The 12,748-nt window shown below is 57.7% G+C and overlaps 1 protein-coding gene across 1 annotated transcript in view; it reads right to left on the bottom strand.

Moving 5' to 3' along the window:
• LOC140411514 (calpain-2 catalytic subunit-like) overlaps window positions 1-12,748 on the bottom strand; it is a 244,484-nt gene that overhangs the window by 36,120 nt on the left and 195,616 nt on the right. The window contains exons 15-17 of the mRNA XM_072500600.1: window positions 5,685-5,749; window positions 5,426-5,494; window positions 1,732-1,810 (exon numbers count right to left, since the gene is read on the bottom strand). Of these exons, the coding sequence (XP_072356701.1) occupies window positions 1,732-1,810; window positions 5,426-5,494; window positions 5,685-5,749 (213 nt within the window). The remainder of the gene's footprint in view (window positions 1-1,731; window positions 1,811-5,425; window positions 5,495-5,684; window positions 5,750-12,748) is intronic.

The raw sequence follows: 12,748 nt of genomic DNA on the forward strand, positions 1-12,748 counted from the left end.
TAGGGGTGCACATCACCAAACATCTGTCCTGGTCCACCCATGTCGACGCTACCACCAAGAAAGCACAACAGCGCCTATACTTCCTCAGGAAACTAAGGAAATTCGGCATGTCCACATTAACCCTTACCAACTTTTACAGATGCACCATAGAAAGCATCCTATCGGGCTGCATCACAGCCTGGTATGGCAACTGCTCGGCCCAGGACCACAAGAAACTTCAGAGAGTCGTGAACACCGCCCAGTCCATCACACGAACCTGCCTCCCACCCACTGACTCCATCTACACCTCCCGCTGCCTGGGGAAAGCGGGCAGCATAATCAAAGATCCCTCCCACCCGGGTTACTCACTCTTCCAACTTCTCCCAACCGTCAGGAGATACAGAAGTCTGAGAACACGCACGAACAGACTCAAAAACAGCTTCTTCCCCACTGTCACCAGACTCCTAAATGACCCTCTTATGGACTGACCTGATTAACACTCCACCCTGTATGCTTCATCCGATGCCGGTGTTATGTAGTTACATTGTATATGTTGTGTTGCCCTATTATGTATTTTCTTTTATTCCCTTTTCTTCTCATGTACTTAATGATCTGTTGAGCTGCTCGCAGAAAAATACTTTTCACTGTACCTCGGTACACGTGACAATAAACAAATCCAATCCAATCCAATCTCCGTCATCTATGTTATTTATCTAAATGATGAATACTTGGGCACCCAGCACAGATCCCTGTGCTCACCTTCTCAAAAAATTCAATCAAATGTGTTAGGTATGACCTCCCTCTGACAAAGCCATGCTGACTATTCCTGATCAAACCCTGCCTGTCCCAGTGGAGATACATTCTCTACTTCAGCATCTTCTCCAGTAGTTTCCCCACCACTGACGTCAGACTCACTGGTCTGTAGTTCTCTGGCTTGTCTCTACAACCTTTCTTCAATAGTGGGACCACATCAGCTGTTCTCCAGTCCTCTGGCACCTCCCTTGGGGTCAGAAAGGAATGAAACATTTGGGTCAGAGCCCCGGCAATCTCCTCCCTCGCCTCCCACAGCAGCCTGGGCCACAATTCATCCGGACCTGGAGACTTGTCCACTTTTAAGCCCGCCAATACCTCCAACACCTTGTCCCTCCCTATGACAATTTGCTGACGAACCTCACAGTCTCTCTCCCCGAGTCCTATAACTATCTCCTCATTCTCTTGGGTGAAGGCAGACGTGAAATATTCATTCAACACCTTACCAATGTCTCTGGCTGCACGCACAGATTCCCCCCTTGGTCCCTAACGGGCCCTACTCTTTCCCTGGGTATCCTCTTCCCATTCATAGAATATCTTGGGATTTTCCCAACTTTTACCAGCCAGAGCTTTCTCATATCCCCTCTTTTCTCTCCTAATTGATTTCTTAAGCTCCATGCTGTACTTCCTGTACTCCACTAATACCTCTGCTGATTTGCTCCCCATGGACTTGCCAAAAACCTCTCTAATCCATCTCATTGTGTCCTGAATGCTGTGTTGGGGTGTCAAGGACAATACAAAGACCAGATTCTGTCTTACTTTTACTAAAATCCACTCTCGCCCAATCCCAAAGCTTTTTTGCAACTTGTCTATTTCTTTGTCCATAACAAACTTAAATCGTCCCATGTTGCGGTCGCTATCACCGAACTGTTGCTGTCCCTGCGCATGCCCCCCCACCGCCCCCCCCACTCCCCGCCCCCCCTGCTGAAAGGAGATTCTCACCAGCTTCCTCCACAGCAACTCTCATCTCATTTGAACTCATAGTGCCCGACTCGTCCAGATCATTCCGCTTGAAGATTTTCTGTAAAAATTAACAGCGGAAATCAAACACTGCCCTGCAATCCCGTGGTAACCAGTTACTGAACACCGTTCATCAATACATCTTCATCAGTGCTATTTTCACTTTACATGACTTGTTCTAAAGGCACAATCTAACCATCCCTAACCATTGTCATGTGACAGCATCTTTAAGACATGGGTGTTTAAGAAATGTACCTTTAAGAAATGGGTGTTTACTATTGAAGTGATGTCAGAGAGCTGGGCTGTCTGTCAGCTTTTTACTTTTGTTTTATGCAGTTGGCTGCAGGGTGTGTTTTAGTTTAGTTTTCAGAGCTGGATAGCTGCAGTCACAGCCAGAAGGTGTATGAATCTCTCTCTGTAATCTAAAGACTGTAAATCGATCCTGGTGATTTAAAACTAATAACAGTAGTGACGTTAACCTGATGTGCTTCTGGTAAAAGGTGTTTTAAGTCTTATGGATGTTCAAAGGAAAGCTTAAAGGATTACTTAGTGTTGTATTCTTTGGGGGTTGTATTTGAATCGATGGTTGCTAAGTTGTTCACTGTATGTTTTGAAAAGGTTAACTTGAGTTAACTACAGAGACCTGGTTGAGGGAAGGGCAGGATTGGCAGCTAAACGTTCCAGGATTTAGATGTTTCAGGCGGGATAGAGGGGGATGTAAAAGGGGAGGCGGAGTTGCGCTACTGGTTCGGGAGAATATCACAGCTGTACTGCGGGAGGACACCTCAGAGGGCAGTGAGGCTATATGGGTAGAGATCAGGAATAAGAAGGGTGCAGTCACAATGTTGGGGGTTTACTACAGGCCTCCCAACAGCCAGCGGGAGATAGAGGAGCAGATAGGTAGACAGATTTTGGAAAAGAGTAAAAACAACAGGGTTGTGGTGATGGGAGACTTCAACTTCCCCAATATTGACTGGGACTCACTTAGTGCCAGGGGCTTAGACGGGGCGGAGTTTGTAAGGAGCATCCAGGAGGGCTTCTTAAAACAATATGTAGACAGTCCAACTAGGGAAGGGGCGGTACTGGACCTGGTATTGGGGAATGAGCCCGGCCAGGTGGTAGATGTTTCAGTAGGGGAGCATTTCGGTAACAGTGACCACAATTCAGTAAGTTTTAAAGTACTGGTGGACAAGGATAAGAGTGGTCCGAGGATGAATGTGCTAAATTGGGGGAAGGCTAATTATAACAATATTAGGCAGGAACTGAAGAACATAGATTGGGGGCGGATGTTTGAGGGCAAATCAACATCTGACATGTGGGAGGCTTTCAAGTGTCAGTTGAAAGGAATTCAGGACCGGCATGTTCCTGTGAGGAAGAAGGATAAATACGGCAATTTTCGGGAACCTTGGATAACGAGAGATATTGTAGGCCTCGTCAAAAAGAAAAAGGAGGCATTTGTCAGGGCTAAAAGGCAGGGAACAGACAAAGCCTGCGTGGAATATAAGGAAAGTAGGAAGGAACCTAAGCAAGGAGTCAGGAGGGCTAGAAGGGGTCACGAAAAGTCATTGGCAAATAGGGTTAAGGAAAATCCCAAGGCTTTTTACACGTACATAAAAAGCAAGAGGGTAGCCAGGGAAAGGGTTGGCCCACTAAAGGATAGGCAAGGGAATCTATGTGTGGAGCCAGAGGAAATGGGCGAGGTACTAAATGAATACTTTGCATCAGTATTCACCAAAGAGAAGGAATTGGTAGATGTCGAGTCTGGAGAAGGGTGTGTAGATAGACTGGGTCACATTGAGATCCAAAAAGACGAGGTGTTGGATGTCTTAAAAAATATTAAGGTAGATAAGTCCCCAGGGCCTGATGGGATCTACCCCAGAATACTGAAGGAGGCTGGAGAGGAAATTGCTGAGTCCTTGACAGAAATCTTTGGATCCTCACTGTCTTCAGGGGATGTCCCGGAGGACTGGAGAATAGCCAATGTTGTTCCTCTGTTTAAGAAGGGTAGCAAGGATAATCCCGGGAACTACAGGCCGGTGAGCCTTACTTCAGTGGTAGGGAAATTACTGGAGAGAATTCTTCGAGACAGGATCTACTCCCATTTGGAAGCAAATGGACGTATTAGTGAGAGGCAGCATGGTTTTGTGAAGGGGAGGTCGTGTCTAACTAACTTGATAGAGTTTTTCGAGGAGGTCACTAAGATGATTGATGCAGGTAGGGCAGTGGATGTTGTCTATATGGACTTCAGTAAGGCCTTTGACAAGGTCCCTCATGGTAGACTAGTACAAAAGGTGAAGTTACACGGGATCAGGGGTGAGCTGGCAAGGTGGATACAGAACTGGCTAGGCCATAGAAGGCAGAGAGTAGCAATGGAAGGATGCTTTTCTAATTGGAGGGCTGTGACCAGTGGTGTTCCACAGGGATCAGTGCTGGGACCTTTGCTCTTTGTAGTATATATAAATGATTTGGAGGAAAATGTAACTGGTCTGATTAGTAAGTTTGCAGACGACACAAAGGTTGGTGGAATTGCGGATAGCGATGAGGACTGTCAGAGGATACAGCAGGATTTAGATTGTTTGGAGACTTGGGCGGAGAGATGGCAGATGGAGTTTAATCCGGACAAATGTCAGGTAATGCATTTTGGAAGGTCTAATGCAGGTAGGGAATATACAGTGAATGGTAGAACCCTCAAGAGTATTGAAAGTCAAAGAGATCTAGGAGTACAGGTCCACAGGTCATTGAAAGGGGCAACACAAGTGGAGAAGGTAGTCAAGAAGGCATACGGCATGCTTGCCTTCATTGGCCGGGGCATTGAGATAAGAATTGGCAAGTCATGTTGCAGCTGTACAGAACCTTAGTTAGGCCACACTTGGAGTATAGTGTTCAATTCTGGTCGCCACACTACCAGAAGGATGTGGAGGCTTTAGAGAGGCTGCAGAAGAGATTTACCAAAATGTTGCCTGGTATGAAGGGCATTAGCTATGAGGAGCGGTTGAATAAACTCGGTTTGTTCTCACTGGAACGAAGGAGGTTGAGGGGAGACCTGATAGAGGTCTACAAAATTATGAGGGGCATAGACAGAGGCTTTCCCCAGGGTAGAGGGGTCAATTACTAGGGGGCATAGGTTTAAGGTGAGAGGGGCAAAGTTTAGAGTAGATGTACGAGGCAAGTTTTCTACGCAGAGGGTAGTGGGTGCCTGGAACTCGCTACCGGAGGAGGTGGTGGAAGCAGGGACGATAGGGACATTTAAGGGGCATCTTGACAAATACATAAATAGGATGGGAATAGAGGGATACGGACCCAGGAAGTGTAGAAGATTGTAGTTTAGTCGGGCAGCATGGTCGGCACGGGCTTGGAGGGCCGAAGGGCCTGTTCCCGGGCTGTACATTTCTTTATTCTTTGTATCCCCCCTCTCTCCCCATCCCCCCCCTCTCTCCCCAACCCCCCCTCCCTCCCCCTCCCCCCCTCCCTCCCCCTCCCTCCTCCCTCCCCCTCCCCCTCCCTCCTCCCTCCCCCTCCCCCCTCCCTCCTCCCTCCCCCTCCCCCCCCCTCCCTCCCCCCCCTCCCTCCTCCCTCCCCCTCCCTCCTCCCTCCACCCCGCCCCATCTCCGGATCTCACAATTCACAGTCCGATTCCTAATTTTAATTCGGATCGATTCTGACCAAAAAGCCTTACCAGAAATTTCTGAACCTTGTCCCACAATCTCTTAAATTCCACCAATCCCAGGTTGCCATTCCCATCTTTCTGTTGGATGTCAGTTAAGTAAAACGTGTTGGACTCAGAATCAGGAACCGGAGGCGGTTCAGACATTCGGGTCGAGTGAATGGGAAGAGAAAGTTTCTCAATCCCATGGGACAGTTACACAGAAAGAGGCCACTTCGCACATCCCACAGAGGGAACGCCGTGGACACTCGGCCAAGGCAGGAAAGGATACATCCAGCAGGTTCACCATATTGCGGCAGGTCTCCAAGCCAAACCCATCGGTTTTAATGTCCGACCCTAAACAGCATCAAACACGAGACGTCAGGACAGAGTCAAGGGGCAGGATTCCCCGAATAGCCAGCGCCCTGCGGGTTCCCGACGGCGAAGGGCTGCCGTGGTGGAGATGGAGACGGAGTCGGGACAGACGGAGTCGCGATGGAGACGGATTTGCTTCGGGACAGGGACGCGGTGCGGTTTCGGGACAGGGACATGGTGCGGTTTCGGGACAGGGACACGGTGCGGTTTCGGGACAGGGACATGGTGCGGTTTCGGGACTCGGTGCGGTTTCGGGACACGGTGCGGTTTCGGGACAGGGACACGGTGCGGTTTCGGGACTCGGTGCGGTTTCGGGACACGGTGCGGTTTTGGGACAGGGACACGGTGCGGTTACGGGACAGGGGCACGGTGCGGTTTCGGGACAGGGACACGGTGCGGTTTCGGGACAGGGACACGGTGCGGTTTCGGGACAGGGACAAGGTGCGGTTTCGGGACAGGGACACGGTGCGGTTTCGGGACAGGGACAGGGTGCGGGTTCGGGACAGGGACACGGTGCGGTTTCGGGACAGGGACACGGTGCGGTTTCGGGACAGGGACACGGTGCGGTTTCGGGACTCGGTGCGGTTTCGGGACACGGTGCGGTTTCGGGACAGGGACACGGTGCGGTTTCGGGACTCGGTGCGGTTTCGGGACACGGTGCGGTTTTGGGACAGGGACACGGTGCGGTTTCGGGACAGGGACAGGGTGCGGTTTCGGGACAGGGACACGGTGCGGTTTCGGGACAGGGACAGGGTGCGGTTTCGGGACAGGGACACGGTGCGGTTTCGGGACAGGGACAGGGTGCGGTTTCGGGACAGGGACACGGTGCGGTTTCGGGACAGGGACATGGTGCGGTTTCGGGACAGGGACACGGTGCGGTTTCGGGACAGGGACATGGTGCGGTTTCGGGACAGGGACACGGTGCGGTTTCGGGACACGGTGCGGTTTCGGGACACGGTGCGGTTTCGGGACAGGGACACGGTGCGGTTTCGGGACAGAGACACGGTGCGGTTTCGGGACAGGGACACGGTGCGGTTTCGGGACACGGTGCGGTTTCGGGACAGGGACACGGTGCGGCTTCGGGACAGGGACACGGTGCGGTTTCGGGACAGGGACACGGTGCGGTTTCGGGACAGGGACACGGTGCGGTTTCGGGACAGAGACACGGTGCGGTTTCGGGACAGAGACACGGTGCGGTTTCGGGACAGGGACACGGTGCGGTTTCGGGACAGGGACACGGTGCGGTTTCGGGACAGGGACACGCTGCGGTTTCGGGACAGGGACACGCTGCGGTTTCGGGACAGGGATACGGTGCGGTTTCGGGACAGGGACACGGTGCGGTTTCGGGACAGGGATATGGTGCGGTTTCGGGACAGGGACACGGTGCGGTTTCGGGACACGGTGTGGTTTCGGGACAGGGACACGGTGCAGTTTCGGGACAGGGACACGGTGCGGTTTCGGGACAGGGACACGGTGCGGGTTCGCGACAGGGACACGGTGCGGTTTCGGGACAGGGACACCCGTGCGGTTTCGGGACACGGTGCGGTTACGGGACAGGGACACGGTGCGGTTTCGGGACAGGGACACGGTGCGGTTTCGGGACAGGGACACGGTGCGGTTTCGGGACAGGGACACGGTGCGGTTTCGGGACAGGGACACGGTGCGGTTTCGGGACAGGGACACGATGCGGTTTCGGGACAGGGACACGGTGCGGTTTCGGGACAGGGACAGGGTGCGGTTTCGCGACAGGGACACGCTGCGGTTTCGGGACAGGGACACGGTGCGGTTTCGGGACAGGGACACGGTGCGGTTTCGGGACAGGGACAGGGTGCGGTTTCGGGACAGGGACACGGTGCGGTTTCGGGACACGGTGCGGTTTCGGGACAGGGACACGGTGCAGTTTCGGGACAGGGACACGGTGCGGTTTCGGGACAGGGACACGGTGCGGTTTCGCGACAGGGACACGGTGCGGTTTCGGGACAGGGACACGGTGCGGTTTCGGGACAGGGACACGGTTCGGTTTCGGGACAGGGACACGGTGCGGTTTCGGGACAGGGACACGGTGCGGTTTCGGGACAGGGACACGGTGCGGTTTCGGGACACGGTGCGGTTACGGGACAGGGACACGGTGCGGTTTCGGGACAGGGACACGGTGCGGTTTCGGGACAGGGACACGGTGCGGTTTCGGGACAGGGACACGGTGCGGTCTCGGGACAGGTACACGGTGCGGTTTCGGGACAGGGACACGGTGCGGTTTCGGGACAGGGACAGGGTGCGGTTTCGGGACAGGGACACGCTGCGGTTTCGGGACAGGGACACGGTGCGGTTTCGGGACAGGGACACGGTGCGGTTTCGGGACAGGGACAGGGTGCGGTTTCGGGACAGGGACACGGTGCGGTTTCGGGACACGGTGCGGTTTCGGGACAGGGACACGGTGCGGTTTCGGGACAGGGACACGGTGCGGTTTCGGGACAAGGTGCGGTTTCGCGACAGGGACACGGTGCGGTTTCGGGACAGGGACACGGTGCGGTTTCGGGACAGGGTGCGGTTTCGGCACATGGACACGGTGCGGTTTCGGGACACGGTGCGGTTTCGGGACAGGGACACGGTGCGGTTTCGGGACAGGGACACGGTGCGGTTTCGGGACAGGGACACGGTGCGGTTTCGGGACAGGGACACGGTGCGGTTTCGGGACAGGGACACGGTGCGGTTTCGGGACAGGGACACGGTGCGGTTTCGGGACAGGGACACGCTGCGGTTTCGGGACAGGGACACGGTGCGGTTTCGGGACAGGGATATGGTGCGGTTTCGGGACAGGGACACGGTGCGGTTTCGCGACAGGGACACGGTGCGGTTTCGGGACAGGGACACGCTGCTCATTCGGGACAGGGACACGGTGCGGTTTTGGGACAGGGACACGGTGCGGTTTCGGGACAGGGACACGGTGCGGTTTCGGGACAGGGACACGGTGCGGTTTCGGGACACGGTGCGGTTTCGGAACAGGGACACGGTGCGGTTTCGGGACAGGGACAAGGTGTGGTTTCGGGACAGGGACAGGGTGTGGTTTCGGGACAGGGACACGGTGCGGTTTCGGGACAGGGACACGGTGCGGTTTCGGGACACGGTGCGGTTTCGGGACAGGGACACGGTGCGGTTTCGGGACAGGGACACGGTGCGGTTTCGGGACAAGGTGCGGTTTCGCGACAGGGACACGGTGCGGTTTCGGGACAGGGACACGGTGCGGTTTCGGGACAGGGACACGGTGCGGTTTCGGGACAGGGACACGGTGCGGTTTCGGGACAGGGACACGCTGCGGTTTCGGGACAGGGACACGGTGCGGTTTCGGGACAGGGACACGGTGCGGTTTCGGGACAGGGACACGGTGCGGTTTCGGGACAGGGACAGGGTGCGGTTTCGGCACATGGACACGGTGCGGTTTCGGGACACGGTGCGGTTTCGGGACAGGAAAAGGGTGCGGTTTCGGGACAGGGACACGGTGCGGTTTCGGGACAGGGACACGGTGCGGTTTCGGGACAGGGACACGGTGCGGTTTCGGGACAGGGACACGGTGCGGTTTCGGGACAGGGACACGGTGCGGTTTCGGGACAGGGACACGGTGCGGTTTCGGGACAGGGACACGGTGCGGTTTCGGGACAGGGACACGGTGCGGTTTCGGGACAGGGACACGCTGCGGTTTCGGGACAGGGACACGGTGCGGTTTCGGGACAGGGATATGGTGCGGTTTCGGGACAGGGTCACGGTGCGGTTTCGCGACAGGGACACGGTGCGGTTTCGGGACAGGGACACGCTGCTTATTCGGGACAGGGACACGGTGCGGTTTTGGGACAGGGACACGGTGCGGTTTCGGGACAGGGACACGGTGCGGTTTCGGGACAGGGACACGGTGCGGTTTCGGGACACGGTGCGGTTTCGGGACAGGGACACGGTGCGGTTTCGGGACAGGGACACGGTGCGGTTTTGGGACACGGTGCGGTTACGGGACACGGTGCGGTTTCGGGACAGGGACAGGGTGCGGTTTCGGGACACGGTGCGGTTTCGGGACACGGTGCGGTTTCGGGACAGGGACAGGGTGCGGTTTCGGGACAGGGACACGGTGCGGTTTCGGGACAGGGACACGGTGCGGTTTCGGGACAGGGACACGGTGCGGTTTCGGGACAGGGACACGGTGCGGTTTCGGGACAGGGACATGGTGCGGTTTCGGGACAGGGACGCGGTGCGGTTTCGGGACAGGGACACGGTGCGGTTTCGGGACAGGGACAGGGTGCGGTTTCGGGACAGGGACACGGTGCGGTTTCGGGACAGGGACATGGTGCGGTTTCGGGACAGGGACACGGTGCGGTTTCGGGACAGGGACATGGTGCGGTTTCGGGACAGGGACACGGTGCGGTTTCGGGACACGGTGCGGTTTCGGGACACGGTGCGGTTTCGGGACAGGGACACGGTGCGGTTTCGGGACAGAGACACGGTGCGGTTTCGGGACAGGGACACGGTGCGGTTTCGGGACACGGTGCGGTTTCGGGACAGGGACACGGTGCGGCTTCGGGACAGGGACACGGTGCGGTTTCGGGACAGGGACACGGTGCGGTTTCGGGACAGGGACATGGTGCGGTTTCGGGACAGGGACACGGTGCGGTTTCGGGACACGGTGCGGTTTCGGGACACGGTGCGGTTTCGGGACAGGGACACGGTGCGGTTTCGGGACAGAGACACGGTGCGGTTTCGGGACAGGGACACGGTGCGGTTTCGGGACACGGTGCGGTTTCGGGACAGGGACACGGTGCGGCTTCGGGACAGGGACACGGTGCGGTTTCGGGACAGGGACACGGTGCGGTTTCGGGACAGGGACACGGTGCGGTTTCGGGACAGAGACACGGTGCGGTTTCGGGACAGGGACACGGTGCGGTTTCGGGACAGGGACACGGTGCGGTTTCGGGACAGGGACACGCTGCGGTTTCGGGACAGGGACACGCTGCGGTTTCGGGACAGGGATATGGTGCGGTTTCGGGACAGGGACACGGTGCGGTTTCGGGACACGGTGTGGTTTCGGGACAGGGACACGGTGCAGTTTCGGGACAGGGACACGGTGCGGTTTCGGGACAGGGACACGGTGCGGTTTCGCGACAGGGACACGGTGCGGTTTCGCGACAGGGACACGGTGCGGTTTCGGGACACGGTGCGGTTACGGGACAGGGACACGGTGCGGTTTCGGGACAGGGACACGGTGCGGTTTCGGGACAGGGACACGGTGCGGTTTCGGGACAGGGACACGGTGCGGTTTCGGGACAGGGACACGGTGCGGTTTCGGGACAGGGACACGATGCGGTTTCGGGACAGGGACACGGTGCGGTTTCGGGACAGGGACAGGGTGCGGTTTCGCGACAGGGACACGCTGCGGTTTCGGGACAGGGACACGGTGCGGTTTCGGGACAGGGACACGGTGCGGTTTCGGGACAGGGACAGGGTGCGGTTTCGGGACAGGGACACGGTGCGGTTTCGGGACACGGTGCGGTTTCGGGACAGGGACACGGTGCAGTTTCGGGACAGGGACACGGTGCGGTTTCGGGACAGGGACACGGTGCGGTTTCGCGACAGGGACACGGTGCGGTTTCGGGACAGGGACACGGTGCGGTTTCGGGACAGGGACACGGTTCGGTTTCGGGACAGGGACACGGTGCGGTTTCGGGACAGGGACACGGTGCGGTTTCGGGACAGGGACACGGTGCGGTTTCGGGACACGGTGCGGTTACGGGACAGGGACACGGTGCGGTTTCGGGACAGGGACACGGTGCGGTTTCGGGACAGGGACACGGTGCGGTTTCGGGACAGGGACACGGTGCGGTCTCGGGACAGGGACACGGTGCGGTTTCGGGACAGGGACACGGTGCGGTTTCGGGACAGGGACAGGGTGCGGTTTCGGGACAGGGACACGCTGCGGTTTCGGGACAGGGACACGGTGCGGTTTCGGGACAGGGACACGGTGCGGTTTCGGGACAGGGACAGGGTGCGGTTTCGGGACAGGGACACGGTGCGGTTTCGGGACACGGTGCGGTTTCGGGACAGGGACACGGTGCGGTTTCGGGACAGGGACACGGTGCGGTTTCGGGACAAGGTGCGGTTTCGCGACAGGGACACGGTGCGGTTTCGGGACAGGGACACGGTGCGGTTTCGGGACAGGGACAGGGTGCGGTTTCGGCACATGGACACGGTGCGGTTTCGGGACACGGTGCGGTTTCGGGACAGGGACACGGTGCGGTTTCGGGACAGGGACACGGTGCGGTTTCGGGACAGGGACACGGTGCGGTTTCGGGACAGGGACACGGTGCGGTTTCGGGACAGGGACACGGTGCGGTTTCGGGACAGGGACACGGTGCGGTTTCGGGACAGGGACACGGTGCGGTTTCGGGACAGGGACACGGTGCGGTTTCGGGACAGGGACACGCTGCGGTTTCGGGACAGGGACACGGTGCGGTTTCGGGACAGGGATATGGTGCGGTTTCGGGACAGGGACACGGTGCGGTTTCGCGACAGGGACACGGTGCGGTTTCGGGACAGGGACACGCTGCTCATTCGGGACAGGGACACGGTGCGGTTTTGGGACAGGGACACGGTGCGGTTTCGGGACAGGGACACGGTGCGGTTTCGGGACAGGGACACGGTGCGGTTTCGGGACAGGGACACGGTGCGGTTTCGGGACACGGTGCGGTTTCGGAACAGGGACACGGTGCGGTTTCGGGACAGGGACAAGGTGTGGTTTCGGGACAGGGACAGGGTGTGGTTTCGGGACAGGGACACGGTGCGGTTTCGGGACAGGGACACGGTGCGGTTTCGGGACACGGTGCGGTTTCGGGACAGGGACACGGTGCGGTTTCGGGACAGGGACACGGTGCGGTTTCGGGACAAGGTGCGGTTTCGGGACAGGGACACGGTGCGGTTTCGGGACAGGGACACGGTGCGGTTTCG

This window comes from Scyliorhinus torazame, chromosome 4 (assembly GCF_047496885.1).
Source record: "Scyliorhinus torazame isolate Kashiwa2021f chromosome 4, sScyTor2.1, whole genome shotgun sequence".
NCBI classification, from domain to species: domain Eukaryota; kingdom Metazoa; phylum Chordata; class Chondrichthyes; order Carcharhiniformes; family Scyliorhinidae; genus Scyliorhinus; species Scyliorhinus torazame.